General features: G+C 49.4%; 1 protein-coding gene across 4 annotated transcripts; it reads right to left on the bottom strand.

Moving 5' to 3' along the window:
* Positions 1-26,892, bottom strand: LOC123154367 (conserved oligomeric Golgi complex subunit 3). Of its 4 annotated transcripts, none has more exons than XM_044573123.1 (25): positions 26,685-26,892; positions 26,520-26,603; positions 26,108-26,228; positions 25,902-25,946; positions 25,739-25,813; positions 25,550-25,645; positions 23,895-23,972; positions 23,276-23,361; positions 23,122-23,188; positions 22,970-23,032; positions 22,793-22,897; positions 22,533-22,637; positions 22,359-22,451; positions 21,512-21,600; positions 8,169-8,388; positions 7,315-7,392; positions 6,865-6,981; positions 6,732-6,764; positions 6,533-6,619; positions 6,394-6,456; positions 3,650-3,766; positions 3,143-3,235; positions 1,342-1,467; positions 1,161-1,261; positions 1-322 (listed from the first exon to the last, which is right to left on the bottom strand). In XM_044573123.1, exons 2-25 carry the CDS (start codon positions 26,576-26,578, stop codon positions 193-195), a joined length of 2,247 nt encoding a protein of 748 aa, XP_044429058.1. In that variant the 5' UTR covers positions 26,579-26,603; positions 26,685-26,892; the 3' UTR covers positions 1-192. The 4 variants fall into 4 exon arrangements, with proteins under 4 accessions (XP_044429058.1, XP_044429059.1, XP_044429057.1 ...); XM_044573124.1 differs by having other exon boundaries at positions 1,156-1,261; positions 26,108-26,194; positions 26,685-26,864; XM_044573122.1 differs by having other exon boundaries at positions 22,793-22,894; positions 26,108-26,194; positions 26,685-26,863.
* Between the last annotated feature and the right edge of the window lie 342 nt (positions 26,893-27,234).

Below are 27,234 nucleotides of genomic sequence, written 5' to 3' on the forward strand. Positions count from 1 at the left end.
TAATCAATCCGATATGCTAACCCATTAGCAACAATCTTGTATTAGCCATCCACCATGATTGATGTCATATCAAAGTGTGTGTAAATTTGATCACAGGATTAAAAATAACATCACTCTAGTTGAACAATCGAGTGCACTTCTTCACTAAGACTCAGAGGACAAACCATAACAAAACAGATGAAAATGTATGGGCTACAGAAGACTGTCGAGCTGAGATTGCAGATCAGATATAGACAGCATACCAATAGACTGAATTTCTTCAGCCGAGTATTCTGAGTTCAGAAGGGACTGTAGCTGTATATGAGCCTCAACTATATTCGACCTACAACAAAGAAAAAAGCATAAGAAGAAACTCGCAGAAAACAACTTTAGTAGTACATAACGTGTTTGACCCTCTTCAGTGTACAATCACTAGTGTCAGCATACATGTTAGAATTTCATAGTATAAGAAAACATGAATAAAGGACAATCTTGTATTCAGTCATAACCAAAAGTTAGCTGCGTACAGCTTAGCACATTTCAACTTACTAAACGAGGTACTTGTGTGAAAATCTAGATGATGCACACAAGTAAAAAGTACCACGATTGACAATGATGTATGGAAGTGTACTGATTTTACGAAAACAGTGGAATGGTAAGGTAAAAATTTGCTCAACTACTAGGGACCTTTGAAAAATATAAAAATTGCGTCTGTAGCAGTACTAGGTGGAGATATGCTTCAAGTGCTCTAGTTTGCATAAATGACAACACAGAATAGAAACGGGTAGAAGCGGAGCTTGATCAAAGAACCTCTAGTTTGCAGGCTTTGATCCCCGCACATGCTGCTGAACTCTTGTGCCTATTTACTTCTCCACTTAATGAGAAGAGTTGTCTATTCATAATTGTGTAATACCGCCCCTAAGGATGATGAGGATCTACAAAGGTTCTTTCATCAAGCTCTCGCTTTGGGCTCCAGTACATTTATATATATCGGCGTATGGCATCCTGGGAATACAAGTTGCTATTTCCCTAACAAGGATTTGATTTCTATCAATATATGAATGATTTCTTATGGCAAAAACTTAAGTTGGTAGCTAACTTTGGCCAGGTAAGCATTACTACTCAGTGGATAAATAACGCCATGGTATTCTTGATGGGTGTTGTAGGACGTAGAACCTTACTTGATGGGTTTGAATATAATTAATCTTGTCGACGGATTTTGCAAATACAACATCAACTTGGTCATTGCTTTGGGCAGATCTTGTTGAATAGCAGTCCCAACCTGTTTTGGCAGAATGAATAGTTCCATAACATATGAAAAGCAGCACAGTAGTAAATAGCTTTTCATAAAATGACATGTACCTTTTGAACCAGCTCTGCAACTTTATCGGATGAAGCAAATGCTTGTGTCTTAAGGGGTTTTGCTAGAACAGAATCCAAATTCTGGCCCTGGCTACCTGAGGACAGTGCAACTTTGACAGCAGTTACCTGCCATACAAGTGAATCGTGTTACAATCAAAATTTTAGAGTATAGCCTACAACACTGGATATAACACTGATTTCTAAGATTGTGGTCACACATCTCACATTCTGGTTTCGCTGTTTGGCCTGAACTATAAAATGATGGCCTGATTAATACTAGAGATTCGGATAGTCACAACTTGCAATACAAAATGGCAACATTTCAGGACTGCTACAGTTATTACAGCAAGAAAGAAGTCCACTTTACTCTTCTGCAGCATCTCCAATGTCCACATAACATCCAATGTATCATGCTGTTTACCACCACCCCACCCCCCACCCCTAGAGCTAGTTTTGCCCGCTACAAGTTCGAGTATATTGGCCACATATGAAAGTCATGTAACCTGGTTTTGTTTTGCACATCATGGCGTCCATGTCACCCTTCTTCTATCTCCCGTCCTCTCTACTTGTCTCTGCCATCCCTCCATCTTTCCCTCCAACTCTCATGGCTCTGCATGTAGAAGACCTTTCTCCCCTCCATCTTTCCCTTCCACTCCCATGATACTCTGCACGTAGAAGACCTATACACAGCCATGCGCCCACACGCTCAACGGCCACCTGAGCTTGCTCTCAGTGCTCATGACATACGATCAGTCCCGTTGAAAGAAACGCTCGTCAAACTAACGGCAAAAGAACATGCCTTGTTTCTAAGGCGTCCTGCTTTAGACGCTTAAGTGATAAGGCGCCCTGACAGCGGCTTAGAAATATGCCTGCTTTAGGGGCATAGGCGCCGCTTAGGCGTCAGAGCGGGTGGTACTCGCCTTAGGTCGCTTTACCGCCTTATAAACAATGAGAACAGGCAGAACAGACGATTATAATTTAGGATTAGGGACGGAATGGGGAGGTGACAAGTGGGGAATTGGGTACGGGCTGGTCTTGAGCTACTATGCACGCACCGGTGTCTTCTATTCCTGCTAATGGTTGCCAATTCAGAACTTCTTGATGTGTACTGTTGGTAACTCTTTGGTTGTATGACTGCTTTTCCTTGTAAATTTTGACATGCCAAGTTGGACATCTGGTCATCCAGCTGTATAACCCCATGCGATTGGAGTGCCCCACTTGCTTGAGGCAGAATATCAAACAGGTTCCAGCTGGGCAGGGCAACTCTATTCTGCCGGCAGCATGAGACAAACCTGAAGCAGTAGCAGAGCAGCAAGTTCAATAACCAGATCCCAAGTTCATTCTGGATCCTGCGCAGGATGCAGCTGGGAGACCCCCAGCAGACTGGCACCATGTCCAGTCTCGCGGAGGAGCGCTGCGCAGGAGGTCTGAACACACCGGCAAGTCCTTAGCCCTATCTGTGTCAAGACCAAGAATGCACCTGCCTCCAAAACCAGTTGAAGGGAAGGCCACATGGGCAAAGCAGGATGACATAAAAAAGACCCTAAAACCAGCCTCGGTGTTAGCCCTACCTATACCTCATTCTTACGAGAAAGAGAAGGGTTTGGCATAGAGAGAACAAAACTAGTAAAGGAAACAAACCCACGCTTCGGGAAGGTGAGGCCAAGGATGTGACCCAACTTTAGAGGTCAAATAGACTAAATGGAACTTTTGTGTGTTATTTAGGAAACGGTGGGGAGAAAAGTGAACATTTTATTACAGCAAAACAAAATACAAAGGGCTAAGTTTCGATTAACCGTACCTTAGTAACAAAAGAAAGCATTGGGTCCACTACTAGTTTAGTGATGGACATTATAAACTCTTCACAAGTAGATTTAAGGCCTTTCTCCAGTTCCTGAAATAAAAGAGTATTCGCAGGGAAATTAGCTGGAATCAACAAAATTGAGCGCAAATGGTTAAACAAACATGTTTGAGTATTCAGTGTTGCCATATTTTAGACATTAGCAACTGCCAACAGCTTCATTACATGTGAAGATGCATTTGTACATCAGCACAGGCAAAGTCCGACTTATGCTCACAAATGCATGCACATCTGCACACTTTATTTCCAATTGTCACGATATGGAATGCTGCTTTCTAGTAGCTGTTGAAGTAAGTCTTCTCCAGCGGTTCAGACTTTGACTCTACCGGTTGGTGCATGAAACTTAATAGTACAAACGATGGGAGAATAACAAAAACATCTTACACTTGATAGCAAATGATCACTTGTAAGCCAAAAGGCAAAATTCTGTCGGTTCAAGTTGCTTACTTTTCTGGCGTCAATTTGATTCTCCAAAATGCGGGGAGAAAAGGTCCTAGCAAGTGATGTTGACCTTGACCAGTCAAATAATGAGACCTGGCCCCTGAGAATCCTTCTTAAGTGATCCTGTAAAAGGAGCACGTGATTTGTTTTGGTTATCTAGGAAATATGATCAACTAACATGATAAATAACATCAGCATGATGATAGCTAAATGATAATAAAAAAAAGCTTTGGTCCTGTGGAGATCACATGATTAAGTCAAAGTGATATTACACTATTGAAAACCTTAATCAAGCTTCCAAAAATCCAAGCTCACTACAGATACTCCCTCCGTCCGGTGAAGAGTGTACATCTAGAAATTTTAGGACAAATTATGGAGTTAAGCAAAAATTGCATTGGAAAGGTGGAAGCCACCATCTCTCTCCTCTTTAATTACCCAACCCCCAATGAGCTAAGTGCATGTACAAATTAAGAAGACCATGTGTGGATTGCTATTGGTCTTGATTACCGTGTGATGAGAGAGAAGTAATGATTTTCTACTTTAAAGTGCATTGGGAAGATAGACATACACTCTTTCGTGGACAAATTTTGAAGCTAGATGTACACTCTTCACCGGACGGAGGGAGTAGATGCAAAGGAAAAGTAGGGAGTGCATTTGAAAAACATAGGGTTTAAGTTTTCTCTAAAGAAGACAAGATTATAGGTGCATCTTATTTGGTATTGCCAACAGATCACTTCTATTATACTGAAATATAGCAAAAGGAAACGAGACACCTTGTTGGTAATAAGTACTCCCTCCGATCCAAAATAAGTGTCGCGGTTTTGAACCTTAGTTCAAAACTGCGACACTTATTTTGGACCGGAGGGAGTACTTATTACCAACAAGGTGTTCAAAACTGCGACACTTATTTTGGACCGGAGGGAGTACAAACTTTTATGATCTCATCACAATGAGACGCCTTTTAGTCCCATACAAGTTGGGGTAGGCTAGAGTTGAAACCATAAGATCTCGAAACCAACTCATGGTTCTGGCACGAGGATAGCTAACTTCCATGCAACCCTGTCCATGTCTAGTTCTTTGGTAATATTCCAATCTTCAGATCTCTCTTAACGGACTCCTCCTATGTCAAGTTAGGTTTACTCTGACCTCTCGACATTATCAGCACGCTTAACCGTCCACTATGCACTGGCGCTTCTAGAGACTTGCGTTGCATATGCCCAAACCATCTCAGACGATGTTGGACAAGCTTCTCTTCAATCAGTGCTACCCCAACTCTATTACGTATATCCTCGTACACTATCCTTTCTTGTGTGTCCACATATCCATCATGCAATCCTCCCCGACAAAGTGCTTTTACCTTTCTGCTTTTGATGTCTTTTACTTTTACTCCATTACCTGCTCTCTGGACTATATAACCAGCGACTGAAAACCCTAGTTGGCATCTTTTGCCTTCTGGGTCGAACCTTAGCCGCCACTGTTCATGGTCAGTCTCCAGCATTCCCATGTAATCTCGTATCATAATTAGGAGAGGCCTCTGGAGTCGCTATATTGTGAGATGATCATGTGTGTATCTTGTTGTTTCTCTGAATTCCACTATATGACCGTGATACACCCCCACAGCGGCTGCTGGCTGCTCATTCCCACAGCCCGCACCGTGTTGCCCCCCTTCCACCCTCGTGGTGCCGACTCCCTCCACCTCCACTTCTCCTGCATCCCCACCGCAAGCGGCGCCGGCTTCGCTTAGCCCCTGCCCAATCTGCAACCACATCACGCGGCAGTGCTCCCCGATCCAATGACCGAGCTAGGCGGCACTCTAGGAGATGGAGCACGGTCGTGTGACAATGGTGGTTGTGTCCTCTTTATCTCCCTTTCTCTCAGTATAAAAGTCGAAGATGTGACATCCTAGGATCTGGCTGCTGTATGCCTGCCGAGCCCCCTGCTGCAGATACAACTACCCCGGCTCCCAGATCAGACATCATCATCGCCGCACATGTTGACCGTCCAGATCAAGCGTGGCCGGTACCTGGAGAACATGGTGACGGATGGCACACTCTGCAGCCAGCATCGACGATGCCGAGCCAAGGACATGCCTGTTGGGGTATGCCCCAGTTGCGATGATAAAATAACGTGGTGCATAGTAGTCAACACAAGCAATCTGCGCTAGAACTGTGAAGCAGGACACAGGGAGCCGTATGAGTATGAGCTGTCCGCGACGCATCCGGCAAGGAGCGTCAGCAGAACGGATGGCGTAGCGTGTGTCGTTGACAAGCGAACCTAACGCGCGTCATACATATAACGGGGTGGAACCTCATGAGGGCAGTTGTGACCCATCTGGGGCGGGACCATTTATTGCAACAGAGTGTGCAGGCCTGCGCTCGCATAAAACCTGTCGCATAGGCAACGTATGGTTCGGCCAATGGGTACGAGATAAATCACTAGAAGAGAGAAAATAGCGAGCTGGGTGCCAGGGAACCGAATAAACGCAACTGTTCGATAGGTGATACCCAGGTACATGTGATACATATATATATAGGAATGCTAAAGTAAGCGTGAGTATAGAATAAGTTATTCTACACCCCTAGTAAAAAGTGCACAAAATATAGTAACATAGTATGCAAAATATATATAATGAAAGCAAATGTAATCCAGAATACAAGGCTTCAGCAACAAATTCACATGAATATGCAATGGAATACAGCACAAATAAGCCATACTTCCCATTCCCATGCAAAAGATAAAGTTGCACATACCAGCAAATGGGAGAAATCCAGCTCCTTGTGTGTGACTGAGAACTCAATCTCAAATGGTGCAATCTGTAAACATATAATCAATGAGTTGCCAGATGAATTAATGAATTTAATTACGACTATTAGATAGTTGTATGCCCACCTGTTCCCTTAAAATGAGAAGGTGCTTAATTAGGAAAAGCTGTCCATCCATTGGGGTTGCTCTTTTTGCAATGACCTTGCTTGCACTCTGTTCACAGGACCAACAGTTCGTTTCTAAGACTAACATAAGATGTTGCATATACAGAAACTGCAAATAGCATGTTTTTAAGATCATGGACAATGATAAAAGGAGAAGGGACCTGAAGGGATGCTGAGCAAACTTCTATGGCTTCCTGTGAATTAAGTGATATGTCAAGTCAAATGAACAGGGCATCAAGTAGTAAAAGAAGAATTAACCAGAGAAATCAACATAAGCTTTGAGAGGTACAATACAAGGGCTAATCCAGTAAAAACCGAAGATTCCAAGCAGTGATATAGCTTTGACAGGCAAGAAACTGTTTTCTCCAGTGGTCTGTACCATGTCGCATACATGTCTGAGTTGTCACTAACCTACAAATAGAAACATAAGCAATAGAATTTGTTATCCTTTCTCAACTAGATCTTCCCATGCTGATTCAGTTAGAAAGCGCCATTTGCTTTCTTAAAATCAGAAATAGCCATCATGCGAAAAAGCAATCTTGGCACATACAGACAAGGAGGGGGGCATTTAAGTCCAAAATCTACCCATAAACTTGCATGCACATCTGTGAGACAAAATATAGATACAAGAATGTGCAAGCATGACTATACAGCAAAATAGTACAGTATTTTAGTGAATGTATAGGACCAAAAGGAGTTGCACAGGAAATAACCAATTTGTATTGCGATAAGAAGAAAACTAACATTAGCACTTGAAATTGTAGATCTCTCAAGTTTTCCAGGATAATCCAGATCTTCGTCAGAAGGGCGAAAATTTGCAATCTGGAAAAAATAGTTAGATGATAAATATTAAGTAAAAGGTTTCAATAGATAAAACAACAGCTGTTTCATCCTCAAAAGAACTTGCACTTGTTTAAACAATTGAATGAGGTATTTGACAGAAAACAAAAAACATTAGGTGCAAACATGACATAAGGTTCAAAACAAAGTAATGCAAGAGTATTATCCTATGAACTCAGATCTGCTGATCAAGTTTCTTCCACTTTAATCATGGAAGATCACCTTTCAATCCTATGGCTCAGCCTTGGCAGTCAGCATCATCATATCCAGTTCAGCTTTTAAGGGCTGTCATGCTTGTGCAGAAGCAAGATGGGTAAGCTACAGAGGAGTTATGGGGATCTAATTATGGGCTTAAGCTTCTCAATATGTTACTTCAAGAGGCTTCGAGTTGAGTCCAACTTTCAAGTTTTAAAACAGCCGTCAATGTGCTAACAATTGCTCATTTTCAGGACAATAACACAATCAAATACACTTCTTTTACAATTCATAACAAGTAACCGACCTCCGATTTCTCTCACGATTACCTGTGCAATGCATGCAGAGGCTTCCATGTGCGAAGCCATGTTCATACAGATGACCAAAATTGATACCAAGCAGTTCAAAGGATTATTGTGCGCAAAGAGGACATTTTCATTATAATTTTTTCAGTTGGGCATCACAGCTGATTGACTGAAGGAACCATACTCACAGTACATACGAAAACAAAAGAGGCTGAAGAAACACAACGTCAGCCACACACAAGAGATTTGAAATAGTACCCCCTCACGAATATGAGTCCGAGCACAAAATGCCAGACGCTCAAGAACATCTGCAAGTATCCTCTGCAATATTGGACGGAGTCCAGCTGCTGATTTACCACGTCTACTCAGTTGTTCGCCCAACACTTCGACCTTCAGAATGTCAACGAGTTCACAGAGAGAATCAATGTTGCCTTCATATATCAGTCTAGGCCTCAGAGTATCATATAAGTGTGTGCACCTGAACGAAAAGGCAATTCAGTTAATCAACTTAAATGAAACAGTTGTCTTCATAACAGATATGCATCAACTATCACAGAGTTTGAGTTTATAAAAGTTGAATATCTACTCTCAGGACACAAGTGACAGTTCTTTATGCACTGAAACCTCATCCAAGAAGACAGAAGAGATTATTAGCTGATCTTCATCTTCAGGTTAAATGCTTGTAGCAGGTAATGTATACTATATCTTCCGTTCTTCATTGGCTACTTTACTTTGTTCTCTCAGGTTATACACATTAGGAGTTTAGGACTCTGCTCGATTTCCTGATCCTCTGGATCCTTGTACTATCATATTATTAATTCTGATACAACTAACATGAGCCTACATACCACAGTGGTATCATAGAACTTTGCCAAATTGTTAGTATTACTCATGGCTCAACAAAGAAATTCATTTTCCAAGTTTCAAGATATTCGGATGAGTTGTGATATTATGGAAGTTTGCTCCAGTTCATACTTTATGTATATCTAGAAGAGATTCGTATACAAGTTCATTGAAATGTTCAATATAGAAACTGAAAGTTACGACTCTACTACCAGTACAGCAGCAACAACAACAACAACAACAACAAAGCCTTTAGTCCCAAACAAGTTGGGGTAGGCTAGAGGTGAAACCCATAAGATCTCGCGGCCAACTCACGGTTCTGGCACATGGATAGCAAGCTTCCACGCACCCCTGTCCATGGCTAGTTCATTGGTGATACTCCAGTCCTTCGGATCTCTCTTTACGGACTCCTCCCATGTCAAGTTCGGTCTACCCTGAACTTCGAACTTCCTGCTCCAGCATGTACTCCAAAATGTAACTCTATCAATCTTTCAATAAAGTGCCAAAAGACTTTCCTTTCAAAAAAAAAAAAAGGTTCGGTCTACCCCGACCTCTCTTGACATTATCAGCACGCTTTAGCCGTCCGCTATGTACTGGAGCTTCTGGAGGCCTGCGCTGAATATGCCCAAACCATCTCAGAAGATGTTGGACAAGCTTCACTTCAATCAGTGCTACCCCAACTCCATCTCATATATCATCATTCCGGATCGGTCCTTCCTTGTGTGGCCACACATCCATCTAAACATGCGCATCTCCGCCACACCTAACTGTAGAACATGTCGCCTTTTAGTCAACAACACTCAGCGCCATACAACATTGCGGGTCGAATCGCAGTCCTATAGAACTTCCCTTTTAGCTTTTGTGGCACTCTCTTGTCACAGAGAATGCCAGGAGCTTGGCGCCACTTCATCCATCCGGCTTTGATTCGATGGTTCACATCTTCATCGATACCACATCCTTCCACAGCATTGACCCCAAATATCAAAAGGTGTCCTTCTGAGGCATCACCTGCCCATCAAGGCTAACCCCCTCCTCTTCCCCGTGCCTAGTCGTACTGAAACCGCATCTCATGTACTTGGTTTTGGTTCTACCAAGTCTAAAACCTTTCGGTTCCAAGATTTGTCTCCATAGCTCTAACTTCCTATTGACCCCCGTCTGACTATTATTGACTAGCACCACACCATCCGCAAAGAGCATACACCATGGGATTCTCCTTGTATATCCCTTAACCTGGCTCGAGTGGAGCAGCGCGAAGAAAGAGAGGCCCCCACGTCGTCCCCGCGAGCGACTCAAGTAGCGGCGCTGCCAGCCCGCCCCTTCTCCCCATTCGCTCCTCTCTCTCCCCTCCCACCGCCGGCCCGAGCCGCCAGGGCAAAGCCCCTCGTGGTGGCCGGCGGCGGGGGCCCTTCTTCCTCCCCAACCACGTCGAGGCAGCGCGGGATGCAACCGTGGGCGGGGGATGTGGCGCTCGCGCGGGGCGCCGTGGCTGCAGAGCGCATGGCCAGGCCGACGGCGCGGCGGTGCAACAGCGGCTGCGTAGGTGCTCCTGCCGGGTGGCGGGATCGACGGAGGCGGTGCACGCTTGGCAGATGGTGTAGGCTGCAACGGTGGCTAGCCCAGATCCACCTGATCTGGTGGTGCAGGTCGTGGGCAACATGATCTGCGAGCGGCCGCCCCTGCCTCAGCGACGGGCTGGTGGGGGTGGCTGGCTGGGCGTGCTAGTCATGTCCGCGTTGGGATCTTCCTGGTCCGGCGCATGGATGTCGACGGGCGGCGCGAGGAGGCATCTCCGGTGAGCTCCCTTGGCTACTGCTGAGGGTCGATTTGGTGTCCCTCGTCGATGGGCTCACGATTGATGGTGGTCTCACGGGGATGTGTGCCGACTGCCATGGTGGGGCGACACGAGGGTGTGTTCGGTGGGGAGCTTGGTAGGAGGGACGGGTGGCCTCGATGCGGTCACGTCACCTATCACCGGCACAGGAGTGCGCTAGTCCGGATGCATCCACTCCTCCTCCCCCTTTCCTCGACTACAGGCGGGTTGGCGCAGGTCTGCCGATGTTCGGGGCGGAGTGTTTGCGGTGGCTCCGTCGGTCGGGGGCTGCCGGTTGGGCCAAAGCTGGGGCCTTTGTGTGGTCTCGGGGTTGTCTGGTTGCAGGGTAACGGCTCTGGCAGCAGGAGGCACGGTGTTCATGGGCGGAGCGCGCGTCTCGGGTGCGTGCGGGCAGCCATGGCTACACAGGTGGCACTGATGTTGATGGTCGATGTTCGGCGTGGTGGTTTGGTGGAGGTGGATGAGCGTCAGGGTGCATTACCTGCACGCTTCTTTGGCCGGCCAACGGTGGCAGCGTCCGCGGGCGTCGTTCCCTTCTTAAAGGCTCCGTCGCGGCTGCTCCCGTCTCCCCCAGTTTACTCCGGGTGAAAACTCGATCTTCTGGATCAGATGGTGGCAGCACTCCAGTGCCGTGTCCTTCTTGGAGGCACTGTCTTGGAGTCTTTGCTACGTTGAGGGTCAGCCTCACTTCTTCACGGTGGCTAGCTCATAGTGAAGGTCGCCGGCGTCTCCAAGCGGTCTTATTGTTTATCTTTACTGTGCTTGGTAGCGTTAGGGTGATGTAGTGTCGTGCGGCACCCTTTATCTTGCCTTGGGTGTGTGTTGTGTGTCGGGTGTGCCGGTGCCGTGTGTTGGGTGGTTGGTTGTATGCATGGTTGTTGCTTTATATATAAAGCGGGGCGAGAGCCTTTTTCGTATATCCCTTGACCTCATCCATCACGAAGACTGGCTGGACCGCATCGCCGAGCTTGTCAGCGCCGCTGGGGCTCTCCTGCGTCGTCCTTCTCGCTGCCTCGCCTGCCGCCTGCCGCAGGCGACGTAGCCCATGAAGCGCCTCTGCCACCTCCCCGTCAAGACGTCGCCCTCGGGCCAAGGCGCGCGGCCCCACAGCGTGACCCGCCGCGCAGGGCGCCCGCGCATGAAGAAGAAAGCTGCCAGGAGGTCCAGCGGTCGCAAGGTGCTCCGGCGCTCCCTGCACCACCACGTCAAGATCACGCGCCGCCTGCAATGGTGGCGCGTGAGCGCCAAGATCAGGCTCCACCTCCACGTCGGGCTCCCGTGACCACTACGGGCTGCCGAGCCTTCACTCCCGAGCTTCGCAGCGTCGTCTGGCCGGGGAAGTTCAAGCCTGACCTGCCTCCACGCTACGACGGCACCCCCGACTCTGCCGAGTTCCTGCAGCTCTACGAGCTGAGCATCGAGGCGGCCAACGACGACGAGGTCATGGCGAACTGGTTTCCCATGGTCCTCAAGGATGGCGCGCGCTCGTGGCTCCTGAACCTGCCCGCGGGATCGATCTCCTCCTGGGACGAGATGCGCGAGCGTTTCGTCGCCAACTTCCAGGGCACCCGTGACCGCCCACCTGCCGCGGGTGACCTGCGGCGCATCAAGCAGCAGCCAGGGAAAACCCTGCAGAAGTAAATTCAACGCTTCAACAGCGTTCGTCTCAAGATCACCAAGGTTTCGAACGAGGCCATCATATCAGCATTCTCTGATGGCGTCCGCGATATCAGGATGAAGGAGGAGCTCGCCATACACGAGGATCTGTGCACGGCCCTGGAGATGTTCAACATGGCAACCAAGTGCGCGAGATCTGAGAAAGGACGCCTCCCTCCTCGAGGTCCCAGCGACCGACCCAGAAGACAAGAAGGCCAAGGCCAAGGACGTGAAGCGCAAGGGGGCGGCCGTGCTCACAGCTGAACCAGAGATGAAGCGCGGCTGCGACCACCCAGAGTCATCCAAGAGCAATCATCCGTTCTGCGTCTTTCACAACGTACACAGCCACAACAACAATGAAGGAGCCCAGGGCCATCCGCGACGGGCGCCTCGGTCGACGCCCCGAGCACAACGATTGAGGCTACGACCGCGAAGGAGGCCGAAGTGAAGGACGCTGGGACGACCGCAGCCCCGCCAGGAGTGACGCGACCAGCCTCGTGAGGACCGCTAGCAGGGCTAACCTCGCAAGGGCGCCTGAAGAGATCAGCCTCGAGAGGACCGTCCTCAGGGCAACGTTGGTCTCCCTCCGCTGCCACCACCACCAAGAAGAAACGACGACCACCACCAAGACGAGGGGGCTGGAGGCTTCTAGGAGCCTTGAGCCATCGCATGCATCCTGGGTGACGCTCAGGCCCCAACCTCTCATCGCATCTTCAAGCAGTTCGCCCGTGAGATGAACACGGCCCTTCCCAGGCTCGAGGCCACGCGCCCGCTCAGGTGGTCCAAGTGCACCATCACCTTCAGCTCGTCCGACCAGCTCAAGTGCGCGGCGACTATCGGCGCCCTCCCGTTGCTTTGTTCGCCCGTCATCTGCAACGTCCTCGTCACCAAGACCCTCATCGATGACGGTGCGGGGCTCGATGTTCTTTCCATCGAGACGTTCGACCGCCTCCAAGTGCCCTATGATCAGCTGCAGCCCACCAAGCCTTTCTCAGGAGTGACCGACGGCTCTACCACCCCAATAGGGTTGATCCGCCTCCCTGTCACCTTCGGCCAGCGCGACAACTACCACACCGAGCTCATCGACTTCGACGTCGCCCAAATCCGCCTTCCGTACAACGACATCCTTGGGTATCTAGCCTTGGCCAAGTTCATGGCGGTGATCCATCATGGTTACAATGTTCTCAAGATGTCAGGGAACCGCGACATCATCACGATCGCCTACGAGGCGAAGGATGCGGTGTGCTCTCTCGAGCGCGCCTACCAAGCTACAGCAGTCAAGGACCCAGACAACGAGGGCACCATCTACCCTCCTGAGGCTGCCCCCAAGAAGAAGCAGTTGCTCCGCCAAGAGCCTCAGGATAGCGGTGTCTCCAGCAACACCACCTCAGGACCTGCGCCCATGAACGAGGCGCCTCCCTCTCGCGCGTAGGAAGGCGCGCCCGGCGTCCTCCTCAAGCTGGGCTCGGGGGCTCTCTTCTGGAGGGCCTCTGACTTAGCCAATGTAACGAGGGAGGCGCTCAGGCACCACATGGAAGCATGCTTCATCGCACTTTATGATTATCATCTGTCTGCCCGGTACTTCGTTGTCATGATCGTCGTAGGCCCTTACAAGCCCACCCACGACCGCCTCATGATTAAGGGCGGACACGGCGTCTGTGCTCGGGTCCGTCCCTGCAGCGTCGCTAAACCCAAGTGGCTAAGCTCTGGCTCGCGGGCCAGCTCCTGTGCACGTCACCTCCCATGGTCCTTGGTGCCTTATTCTCGCATGAGCTAATCGGGGGCGGGTAAGTTAGGGCGCGCGACACGATGCCTTGTCACCACGGGAGCCGCACGCCGGTTGTCTTTCTTCAGGATTTTCACATGAGAAGACTGGGCACGGCGTCTGTGCTCGGGTCCGTCCCTGCAGCATCGATAAACCCAACGGTTGAGCTCTGCCTGGCGGGCCGGCTCCGTTCACGTCATCTCCCGGGGTCGTTGGTGTTTGTCCTTCTCATGTGATAACCTCAGGAGATTCATTCAGCGCAGGTTGTCTAACCACCTCGCAGGGCCATCACAAGTGCTCCAAATCAAGTTCAGGCGCAACCCGCCTTGAGGTAGGGCCTTGTGAGTCCCGCGCTGACTCATGAGTGCCCAGACACACCTCCTCCAGCCCTGTCGTGCAAGCCACGTGTCAGGGCGGGGATGTACACGCCCCGGAGGCTCCACTCAGAGGGAGTCCCCATCCACACACCAGTGAAAGCACCATGCTCCGCGCTGGCAGTCGACATGGTCGAGGAGCGGCTATGCCCGTGCAAGTGCGGAAGCGCCATGCTCCGCGCTAGTGATAAACAACTGGGGGCAAACTCACGGCCGCATTAACCTCAGGGAGCCGCCAGGCTCGGTGTTCAGCTTCATCGCAACACTTCCCCTTCGGGAGAGTCGCGCGAGGGGGCTGAGCACGGGGGCTACGCTCAGGTCACGCCTAGTGTACGCCACCCTGCCAGGTCCCTCGGACCTGGTCGTCGTGCGCACCTCCCGAGCGGGACCTCGACGAGGAAAGGTATGGAGGTCTGTTCGTACGTCAAGGGGGACTCCTGAGCATCACGACTCAGGAACCTAACTGGTCACGTAGCCCCTCACCCCTTGGTCTCGTCCTGGTGATCTGGGTGACCCAACGGCGACTGGGGTATGCGCGGGGCCGGGCCCTGCCGACGCAGAACGCTAAGACCTACTCTCGCATCTCCTTCCCGAGGGTTGTTTGTACGTCAAGGGAGACTCCTGAGCTATGTTTTTAAAGCGTCCCTAAGGCGACGCCTAGGCGTCGAAGCGCTCCCCCTCCGCTTTGGAAAATCGACCGCTTTGGGCGCCTAGGCATCAAAAGCGCCCACCTAGGCGTCGCCTAGGCGCCAAAGCGCCCCCCTCCCTAAGGAGGTAAGGCGTCGCCTTAAAAACATAGCTCCTGCGCATCACGACTCAGGAGCCTAACTGGTCACGTAGCCCCTCAACCCTTGATCTCGTCCTGGTGATCCGAACGACCCAACAACGGTTGAGGTGTGCGCGAGGCAGGGCCCTGCCGGCGGAGAACGTTTAAGCAAACCAGAAGGAAGTCGTAAATCCTAGCAAATTATTACAATACATACCGTCTCTTAAAAAATGCCAAGCACATAAGTTCTTACGCCTCCACGAGGCACGATGCATGTCGCAGGAGATAAGATGAAGGGGAGCACCACCAGCGAGCTTCTTCTTCAGCCTTGGACATCGCCATCACCCATGATGGGTGCCCCGTCGTCGACAACGTCACCGTCGCCTGTGCCGTCAGCCGTGGTTGTGGGCTCGGCGGCGCCGTCAACCGGGAGCGCAGGATCGATGGCGAGAAACTTCCGCAGCAGGGCCTCCACCTGGTCCTTCACGACTTCAGCAGCGGCAGCGCAGTGCTCCAGGTCCACAGGACCAAGCAAGGCTCCAAAGTCGAAGTTGGGGTCGCGAAGGTGGAGGTGCCTGAAGACGCGCGTCACGGCCGAGGTGGAGAGCGCACGGGCTTCTCCTTCCACCATGGGACCGACCCAAGGACAACGCCCTCAAGCGCCATAACAAGCTGGGGGAGCAGCTCGGCGGGGCCTTCCTCAGCAGTCATCAACGGCTCCTTCAACCCCCTCCCGTAGAGATCCCGCAGCGCCTTGTGGGACCTCTCCTCGAGAGAATCGAAGGCGGCACGATCTTTGGCAAAAACTTTTGCCTTGGCATTCAGCTGGGCCTTCTCCGCCTCCGCCTCCTCCTTCAGCTTCTCCAGGCGGCTGCGTACCGCGGCCTGCTCCCGTGCCAATCGCTCCAGCTCAGTGTCACGATCGGCGACCGCATCTTCCCGAGCCTTCGGCTTCTCCTGCGCCTCGCGCTGACGGGCCTCGGCGGCCTGTTGATCGCGAAGGGCCAGGCCAGCAGCCTGTTTGCCCTCCTCTGAGGCCGCCACGGCCTGGCCCCATGCCACCCTGACGGACACATCAGCTCGAAGCCATTCCGAGATCAGCTCCAGGCGCCCCGACACCAGGCGCTGATCGGCACCTTGAAGATCGCCGCGAAGCTGGTTCAGCGCAGAAAGAGCCTCCTCCAGAGCATCAGGCGCAGCAGAAGCGGCCGGGGGCTCCAAAGCCTTCGGGACTTCGGCAGGCGAGCTGAGGGCGAGCACCTCCGGAGTTGGCTCGGCCGCGGAGATCACCTCCTCGCGAGGACGGGCCTCCGGGCCTAGGGAGGACGACCCAGTCACAGGGGCACGCAGGCCGGCCCCGTCCTTCTGTGGCGGAGGTGGCGCAACCACGACAAGCTGCTGGGCCACGATGGTCCCCGCCATCTCCTTCGCCACCGGCATTGGCCTAGCCGTACAAGAGGGAGACATCAAACACAACGGCAAGAACAAGGAACAAAGACCAAAACGGCGCACTTACTGGTCCACAGCAGCGTAGTCCCTCACCCTCTTCTGAAGCACCATGCCCGCAGGCTTCGTGGACCGGGCCGTTGGCGTGCGAGCCCCAGCTCCGGACAAGGGCACGGAGCCCAGGTCCGCGGCAGCCTCAGCCGGCGGCAAGGCGAGGGCACCGCCTCACGGGATCAGCGCCAACCTGCTCTTCTTCGGCACCCCCTGCTTCAGCTCCTTCGAGGGGTGCCCTTGGACCTCGTGGAGACCCTGACAGAGCGTGGTGACTCCCTGACAGGGTGCTCACCGGCATCGTCATCATCGAAGAGGGTGCGAAGGTCGGTCTGGCGCGGGGGGGGAGGTCTCCCCCGCCCCCTCCCGGGTCGCCTCCAAGTCCGCCCTCTCCTCCTGGTCAGACTCGCCGAAAGATACCGACACCACCGAGCCCGGGAGCCGGGAAGGCTCCGGAGGAACAAGCCCGCGCTCGTCGAAGACAGGCATGGAGGCGGCGATCTTCTCTCTGCCCGGACGGCGGTACAGCAGAAGATAGGAGTCGGGGGGGGGGGGGCAGCCCTGGTCCTTCCCGAGCAGGGTACGCAAAATCTGGTCCAACTCCTCCTGGGACAAGTCATCCGGACGCAGCCGGAGGTCATCTCCTGCACCCTTGGAACTTCCACAGGGGACCCGAGTGCGCCTGGAGCGGAGCCAGGCGCTGCGTCAGGAATTTCTTGACGATCATGGCCCCCATCAGCTTCTCCGCCTTCGGGTCATCGATCTTCAAGTTTGCCGCCATCCTCTCCAGCAACGGCTCCGCCCTGGGATCGGTGAGCTTCTCGTGAGGCCACCCTTCCTGGGGTGAATGCGCTTGGCATCCATGAAGATCCACCTATTCCTGAAGACATCCACCTTCCCGGCTCACGAGATCGCATTGCTGCCATGAGCCGCAACGAAGTTGGCGCACCCCGAGCACTGGGTGCCGTTGACCCGAAGGTAGAAGAGGTGGCGGAGCAGCGCCACGGAAGGCATCACCCCCAGGAACGCCTCGCAGGAAAAGGCAAAGATCGACGGGAGGAGGATGGAGTTGGGGTGATGATGGAGGGCGTGGAGCTTGTAGTGCGAAGGGCGGCGAAGAAGTCGGAGAAAGGAGGAACCAGCCCTGCGAAGACGTTGTGTTGGAAGAAGGGGTAGAAGGTGCCGCCCAGGGTTTCTGACTTAGCGGAGCCGAACTCGAGCGTCGTCTCTCCTCTTTCATTGCTGAGGTCGGCCGTCACCTGGAGCATGGTGGCGAGGTGTTTCTCGGTGATGGTGGACGCGCTCAAGGCTGGCTCGAACCAGGAGGCTTGGCGCCCGAACGCGACAGAGGATCCAGCCTTATCGGTGGCAATTGGTCACTGATTCGGGATGAGATTGGCGGATCTGGAGGTTTTCTGAATAGAAGGGAAAGGGAATCTGGAGCAAGACGAAGGAAGGGCAATGAAGGCTTCGCGGCAAAGGCCGGCCTTTTTGTCAGCCGGGAGCAGTTGTCGAGGCAGCGTGGGAGCGGAGACGCCCACATCCCATTAATTGCCACGCGTCAACCGAGGCCGCAGGCGGTTGGGGCCCACGGCACTTCGCACTTGCCCTTTGGCTTCGCCTTGAAACCAAGCTCGAGCGCGCCTTGGGCCCGGGGGCTACTGTCGGCGTCCTGGGAATGGGGGTACCCAGACTTGTCTGCCTGCGGCCCACGCTGTGGCTCCATCGACGGCCCAGTACGGCCCAGCTTCATCAACAACAACCCAAGACCCTCGCGAGGGGCCAAGCCTCGCGAGGCGGACGACACCAAGACCTCCCTGGGGGCGGCCTCACCAGGCTGGCTCCCGAGGAGCAGAGATATCTATGCAAGATGCACCTCGCGAGGCTCACATGACGTGAGCCGTGACGACCAAGGCCAGGCGGGCGCCAGCGGGCGCAGTGTACCAGTTTCCTCTTTGATGCCAAGGAGGCAAGCGCAGGCGCGGAGTCCCGAGGAATCAAGCAAAGGTTTTCATATCGGTCAACAAGACCAAGACCACCAGGACGGCAAGATGGAGGTCATCGCGAAGCCCACCGCGGCGTCACCACCGCGGCGTCATCACCAGAGGCTTTTGCAGGCGAAGACCACTTTTATCAGGATAACTTGTACTAGTTGTCTCCTTTCGACTTTGGCCGTTGTGGGATCCCTTCCCGCCTTACATTTGGGAAGAGGACCAAGGCCACTATAAATAGGACTTAGCCACCACCATAGAAGGGGGATCATTCAGATCATCCTCTCACCCACCAGCTCATCGAGCTCAAGAACACCTCACCTCCTGAGGCCGTTCTACCATTGTACTAGTTCATCCTCAGCCCCTCGAGGCAATCCACCACAAAGCTGGAGTAAGGTATTACACCGCAAGGTGGCCCGAACCAGGATAAACTGTCGTCTCTCGTTCTTTGGGTTCGTCGAGCTAGGTCGTGGGATCGGGGCGTAGGCAGATTGGTGAGGACGAGTTCTTCACACGCACCCAGTGTTCGAACCTCTTAAGGGTCTGCGGAACCCCGGATCCTACACACCTTACAAATGCAAGTCGTCATCTTCATCCACATATTGTCTGCATCCCTCCTTCCTCCCAAGGCCTTGAATGTCTTAGCTCCCTTCCCCTTGAGCTTCCACCACTTCGTTCTAGCAACTTCGGCACGCTTGTCTCGCTAGACATGAATCCGAAAGTGGAAGCCAGTCTCTCCAGATATCATCTTACAATCTAGGCACGCACGCCTGTCTTCTCTTCTCAAGAGGATGAAATCAATCTAACTAGAGTGTTGACCACTACTAAAAATCACTAGTTGTGATTCTCTCTTTTTAAAGAGGGTGTTAGCTACGATCATGTCATAGGCTAGAGCAAAGCTTAGGACATCTTATTGATTCTTGATGCCACAGCCAAAGCCCTCGTGCACCCCTTCGAAACCTGTGTTAGACGTACCCACGTGACCATTGAGGTCTCCTCCTATGAAGAGCTTCTTGCCAATCGGTACACTCCTAACCAAGTCCTCCGGGCCTTCCCAGAACTCTCTTGGTGTTCTCGTTGTGGCCTACTTGCGGGGCATACGCGTTGATAACATTGAGAACTAAGTCCCTAACTACCAACTTGACCAGGATAATCCGTTCCCCACGTCTCACATCTACCACTCCATACTTGAGGCTCTTGTTGATCAAAATGCCTATTCCATTGTTGTTTGCAACCGGCCCAGTGTACCACAGCTTGAAGTCGGTATCCTCCACCTCCTTCGCCTTCCGCCCCCTCCATTTGGTTTCTTGGACGCGAAGGATATCAACACCTCTCCTCATCATTGTATCAACTAGCTCCTGGAGCTTACCTGTCAGGGACCCTACGTTCTAGCTACCTAAGTGAATCCTCCTAGGCTCGGCTAACTTCCTTACACTTCGCACTCGTCGAGTCAAATGCGAAGACCCTTGCTCATTTTCCACTACACATGGGTGTTGATGTAGCATGACACTAAGGATGCGACGACCCGATACTTGCTCACTTGCCACAGTATCCAGATCAAAATACGGCGCGCCACCAAGGGGGGTGACGGCCCGACCCTTGCCTATTTGACACCACACCCGGGTTCCGATGTGGCACGTCGTTGAGAGGGTTACGAATTACTTACTTACTTACGAAGCCTTTTATCCCAAACAAGTTGGGGTAGGCTAGATATGAAACCCTTTCACGAGGACTTCCCAGGAGGTCACCCATCCTAGTACTACTCTCGCCCAAATGGGTTTCATACCCAAAAGACTGGCTAGTTTTTACGTTGGCTCGCCAAGCCTATCACAACCCTTAGATATGAAACCCTTTCACGAGGACTTCCTAGGAGGTCACCCATCCTAGTACTATTCTCGCTCAAATGGGTTTCATACCTATGGGACTGGCTAGTTTTTACGTTGGCTCGCCAAGCCTATCACAACCCTCCTCCTTTACCCGGGCTTGGGACCGGCTATGCCTAGAAGACATACGCCCCAACGAAAATCTTTTGGGTTTCATCTCCATGAGAGTGGCCGAGTTTTGACGTTGGCTCGCCAAACCTATCACAACCCTGCCATTTATATCTCCGAAAATGATAAGTACCTGACGTCAGGTTCGAGCACATGGCAAATCAAATTTTTCGATGGCAATTTTCTGTCAAAATAAAGAATGAAGCCATGCTTACCAACTAAAGTTGCCATCCTCACGTCACTAAACTTGCCATCGGAAATATTCGATTTGCCATGTGCCCGTACCTGACGGCCGGGCGTTATCAGATTCCTATATCTCTAACAGGTGGCAGAACAAGCAAAAACCAAATTGACTACTAGCTGACAACTACATACTCCTACTGGCCAAGTATTGGTCTATACAGACCTACACTAATACTGAGTTAATTAAGCACAACACAAGGGTTATAGCTAACATATATTGCATGTAAACCAGAACATAAACCAGACTTGCTACATCTATACTGCTAAGTAACAAAACAATACTTCCTCCGTCCCAAAATTCTTGTCTTAGATTTGTCTAAATACGGATGTATCAAGTCACGTTTTAGTATTAGATACATCTCTATCTAGACAAATCTAAGACAAGAATTTTGGGACGGAGGGAGTACTTCCTGGCAACATACAACATGCGGTAAAACTTGTAACAAGGTGTTCGGACACATTATTGGTTATTGACCTCTTGGTTTGTCAAACTAACTTTACGTGATACCAAGTCAAGTTTTTTTTTTGCGAGGATTACCAAATCAAGTTGCTGAACTGCACAAATAAATCACTTGTAACTTGTAGGATTGCCAGCATGAACGTAAATGGCTTTAACAGAACTAAGGGGGGTTAAATAATCTTACAATGGGTCCATTAAAGGAGCCATACTTGAAACATCTGATGCGGATGCTGGGAAGAAGTGAGCAAAAAGCTGGTGCTCAAACTGGCATGCCTGAGAAGAAATGGGAAACAAGTATAACATTTTTTTCTAACAGTAAAGAAGATATAACAAAAACAAATCATACCACAAGAATGCTACAAGCTTCGATAAAATATAAGTGTGATACTGAAAATGGATATTGCAGAAAACATAGAACTACTTACGTTTTAACACGCTGGATAATTTCATGTGTGTTTCAGCGGCGGCATAAATATTCTAGTAGGTTAGCCCGTGACCGCTCGTCTATCCTTTGTACATTGTGCGCAAAAAAAATAGTTTGTTTTTCTACACAATCACCGTGATTTAGCTGCCATTTTATTGTTAATGCGATTGTGTACCCAAAAAACTGGATTTTATTTGTTAACATTGGATTACCGAAGAGAACATGATTTCATTTGGTTGTCAATAAGATGTGGAACAGCTTAGGCGTTTTTAAGGGGGTGGGGGGGGGCATGGGAGAAAAAACAGAGATGGGAGGGGGGAGTCAAAACGGAGAGGAGGAAGGGGGATGACGTTCGTGGACAGGTTGCACGAAGGAAAGAACAAAATGGGAACCTTATGTTCTTTTTAGTAATGTAAGTAATAAGCATATAGATAGGTAGTAGAGATTTCATGTGTAAACACACAATACTAGGCCACTGAATATACAAAGTGTGATGCTCAATGTCCTCTACCTTACACTTCTCTGTATGCTACCACATATAACAGTAAGTTGTAACTTAGGAAGCAAATGAAATCTAAATAGAATAATTAGCTAAATATGTGGTTACCTCCATCAAATAGGCACAACCAGACCTTGTAAAAGAAGGTAAGGCCTCTTTTTTAGCAAACTCAGAAATGCGTTGCTGCACCATACCTCGTATCTAAAAGCAATATTGCAAGCGATAGGATATAATCAAGTTAAGGACTTAGGGTCAAAACAGAGTACAAAGGTTGTAACTTACCAAGTACAGCCTCTGCTCACAAAACAAACTGTGACATTCTGAAAGAACCTGCGCGTACTCTTTCTTAGAGGATCTACTTTCAATCTCATTGAAAACCGGTTTTAGCTGGAAAGAAGAAAGAATCAGGAACAACAGAAGTACAGAACTACAACTGAATACTACCAGAGCTTCATGGATAGAGTATCTACAGATGGTTTAAACTTTTCAATGGACTACAGATGTGTTCGGAAAAAACCATAGATCATGTAGAAAAAGTATACCTCCCCAGCTGCTGCCTTGAAACGAACATAGATAAGAGATGCTTCCACACCCTCTGTAACGGCATTTTTGCCAGAACCACTGCCTCGAATTGCGGCTTGAACCTGCTAATAAGTAAACCTACTATCCAGTAAATATTAGCTACAGCACTCTACATATTAAATGCAACAGAGGAGCACCTGGGATGAAGCGGCTTTCAGTGTCGACAAGACATGTGACCGGATCATACCTAATGCCCGAGACTGCAATACAAGAAGTAGATAACTATAGGTTAACACGCTCTTATTCGTTATGACTAGAAATGTAGTTTGCCTCACACGTAGTCCTTCACCTGAAGTTGGCGAAACTTGACCAAGTAAACAGCAGATTCAGCATACAGTGGATTATTTTCAACATATCTATATCCACCAGAGGATAGAACATGAGCTCCATAAATCTCAACACAGAAAAGGAGAAAATGTCACTGTTATGCAACAACTACTTACAAGATACAATCATCAAGTCTTTTCAACAGTGGGAGAAACTGTTCATTTCCAATGTTCATAGTCTGAGAATAAAAGCTAGTAGAGGCCTGAAAAGTGGAAATAGGTAATTAGACAAAATGAATCAGCCTATGGAGACAAATGGAACTTGACTACAGATTCACGTGTCATCACGTCACATATATATAGTAGCCTGAATGTCAGTATTTTGATAAACTGCAGTGCTTGGTAAGTGGCAAAATGTGGTCAGCAACCAGAAAAGATCTAGATCTCAAAGATATGGAATCCATGGAGCCTAAACCATATCCATATATTCTTTCAACAACCAAATGACAGCTCACTTCTTTGCACAAATGAGCACCAGTCACCCAGTTGAGAAAGAGCAAGGATGCAAATACCAGCAGAAACTTCACAAGTATGTTCATTATGTAGGCTTTCTCTTAAGTTTGTTAATTCAATTATAGGATAAGGATTAGAGCATTGCAGAATCCAGTATGTTTGGTTAAGGATGCTCTCATCTGAACTGAAGAAATTGTTGAAAAGGTATTTATTCAACCAAATACATTCATGATGTCAAACAGAAACTTATTTTCAAGAGACAGACTAGAATGCCAAATCTTACATTTTCCAATTCATCAAAGTAGTTTAACCTACTTCGGAGTGCTTCAGCGAACCCAATGAGCCTTTGTTTCTCCACCAACTGCATAAGCATTTGAAAGCAAAAAACAGACCAAGATGGCCAAATTACAAGATAAATAAGCTTTTAGGACCGTAGTATACTACTAGAAATAGAAGAACACAAAATTAAAATAAAAAAGTTAAAATGAAAGTTACACCTGTCTCCAGTAGGTGAAATAAAATATGTTTTCAGATGACAAGTTGATAATACAGCCATGCACAAAAAAGAAAATGGGAGATCATCATTACAGCATTTATTCTGTAAGCTGTCCAGCTAGTTGACAAACCCAAGTCTTCCTTGTAGAACTTCCCAATAGCCTAACTTGGATTGATTCCCTATGATATCCTTACCAGAGTAATTACATAACATGATAATTTATCTTAATCCCACAATTCACAGCACTATTAAAAATATCGGCCGATATTTAAGGTAATCGGCCAGTTAATCCTGAATCCCTAGGCCACGGATGCGATAACACCTTATGCATCGCGTTAACTGATCCAGCGGATTAATCGGCTGTAAGGCCAATTTATCCCATTGGGCCGATCAACTAAATAGAGGGAGAGAGAAATTTGGGCTCCAAAATTTTGTTTGAGGTCAGCCCGTTCCCTCCCTTCTCACTCTCCCCTCCCTCCCGTGGTAACCCTCGTTGGAGGAGGCTAGGAGCAGCCGCCGCCGCCCCGAGCAGCTGCCAGGGCCATCCGCCAGAGGCGCCTGCACTCCTCAAGGATACAGGCACCGAGCCTCTTCCTCCTGCTCGAGCTGGCCACCCCCTCCGCCCTCCCCCTCCCCGAGACCAGCACCAGCAGCACAGCAGACGAGCTCGCCTCCCCCTCCCCGAGCTCGCATCCCTTCTTCTTCCTGCTCCAGGTCGCCGCCCCCTACCCAAGCAGTCTGTGGTATATGCTGATCTGCTTTGTGCTATGTTATACGCTGCTCCTGCTCTGTGCTATATGCTGCTGCTACCGCTTGTTGCCTCTCCTTTATTGCTGTTGCTGCTGCATTATTGCTATATGTAGCTAAGACATATAGATATGGCCCTAATTAACCTACTGATAAATGGGTTACCAACAAATTCAGTTAATAGGTCGATTGCCGATTAATCCCTACTCCTCACCCAACCGAGCAGCTACAAGTTACCGATATCCTGAACACTGAATCACAGTATCAACTTATGGAAAATATTTTATAAGGATCCATACAGGAACTGGTATAGCAGGAGAGGAGACCACATACAATCAACTGATCGAAATGTCAAAACAAATTGTAAATTTTCCAACAAAATATCTAGTTGATGCAATAAGTAGGGATACAAAAAATATCTATAATCAGAACATTAACATGGGATTCAAACTGAACAGATGGCAAACGACATGCATGATTCAATAAGTAGGGAGACAAAAAATATCTATAATCAGAACATTAACATGGGATTCGAACTGAACAGATGGCAAAAGACACGCACGTCAATGTAACCTGACAAATTTTAGTCTTAAAGTAGGCATGAATGCACAATAAATTATAAACTAAATATCATTTCTTGTGGAAATCTCACAATGGATAGTTAATTCAGACAAGAATGAGTAGAAGGGGCATACAAGTTGGTCGCAAGCATCATGCAAAGTTTGTGTCTTTATGGCAACACTTGAGTGCAAGGATTGTAGTTCTTCAAATAAGTTCTGTGTGCCATCCACCTGAATGGAGGTACTTAATGTTAAAATGAAGGATGTGTATGTTCACTACAAAATTTCTTCCACATAAACTAACAGAAAAGTTCACAGTCCTACTTGTTGAAGGATGTCATCACATGTGTTAACACGTTCCTCTAATGTACTCTCGTAGAGGCGATACTTTTCCTCAGTCTGTCAAAAAACAAAAAAGGAGGGGTTAAAACTCTGCACGCCGTTCCAAGCTGTGCACTACTTACTGAAGAACAGCATATGCACAAACCTCAGATTTCATAGCTGATTCCAGTTCAGCAAACCATTTGTAAAACTACAGGTGGTAATCAAAGTATTAGCTCAATCTGCAGAAAATGTGTACCTTTTATCCTTAAACAACCTAAGGTTAAACATGAAACATAAGGAGGACAAAGAAATGAGATCGCAAAGTTCCCTATAGTCAACCAATATAAATAGCAACGAGGGAAAACTTACCTGATGTGTATTCACCAAGACAGCATCCATTGCACCCGCCTCCTCCAAAGCAGACTCTTTTTCTGGCACGGCCGTACCTCCATCTTCCTGATATAACAGCCCGATCAATTTTAGCCTAACCCTGATGGCAATGTAATATAGAACGGGAAGCATGAGCTAATGATGTTACAGTGATCGCCATTTTTTGTTAATTCACTAAACCCTTGTACTGCAAAGTCTGTAACACTATTACTGCTAATAAAATATCTCAGATCCTTCAAAACAAAATGAATTTGACAGCACTCCGACACAATACAAACACAGCAAGGTAAAAACTGAAACCGAATTACAGAGACCCAGACGAGATCACATTATTTGCCATCTCAGTTAGTGAGGCGTAGCTTAAACAACAAATGCGAGATCGGCGTCTTACCAGATTGACCGGGAACGGCCGCTCTGCCACAGCGTGCGAGAGCGCGGAGATCGCGGCATTCTGCTCCTCTGTGACCGGCGCGTTCTGCCAGAAACGAGGCCTCAGATCAGATCCACCCGAACTGTTAATCGCGGAGGGGGGAGGGGGGCATAGGCGGGTACCAACCTTCTCCCACGCGTACGCGAAGTTGTAGCCCTTTGAGAAAGCTCCCGACCTGGGCAGGGTCGCTTGCTTCGTCGCCATGGACATCTAAGGCGTGGGCTCGCACGGAAGTGGAGGAAGACGAAACGGGACAAGTGAGAAGAATGAAGTTTGTTTTTACTTTCTTCTTAGGCATTATAAGCATATTTTCTTTCTTTCTCTCCAATAGAAGATGTACTACTAGAACGTGCTCCCCTCAAAAAAAAATGTTTGTGCTATCTGAGCCAATGCCGAGAAGAATGAAAAATATTTCCGGAATAAGGCCAACTCCAGCGCGTGACCCCATCCTGTCTGGATGCGTTCGTTTGAGGCAAAACAGACAACCAGACGGCTCAGCACGTGGGCGCAAACGGACTTTTGTCTATTTTCTGTCCGTTTTCGACTCATCCCGGCCCAAGTTTGGGCCGCTTTTGGGGTGAAACGGATAGCGCGCAGACGGGCGGGACGCGCGCGCTTATCCTCCCCTGGCCCGCCCGTCGGTGGCACAAAGCACCACCCCAGCGCCCCATTTCGT

The sequence above is a fragment of the Triticum aestivum genome, chromosome 7A (assembly GCF_018294505.1).
Source record: "Triticum aestivum cultivar Chinese Spring chromosome 7A, IWGSC CS RefSeq v2.1, whole genome shotgun sequence".
Lineage (NCBI taxonomy): Eukaryota > Viridiplantae > Streptophyta > Magnoliopsida > Poales > Poaceae > Triticum > Triticum aestivum.

What these genes read in the sequence shown, in the direction of transcription:
- LOC123154367 (XM_044573121.1), bottom strand. Translation starts at nt 26,768, where the DNA reads ATGTCCATGGCGACGAAGCAAGCGACCCTGCCCAGGTCGGGAGCTTTC. An exon ending in GTGAGCAGAGGCTGTACTTG is followed by an intron (nt 22,452 to 22,532) that starts GTAAGTTACAAC and finishes TATTGCTTTTAG; the next exon opens with ATACGAGGTATGGTGCAGCA. An exon ending in TGGATTTCTCCCATTTGCTG is followed by an intron (nt 3,767 to 6,393) that starts GTATGTGCAACT and finishes CTCCTTTTACAG; the next exon opens with GATCACTTAAGAAGGATTCT.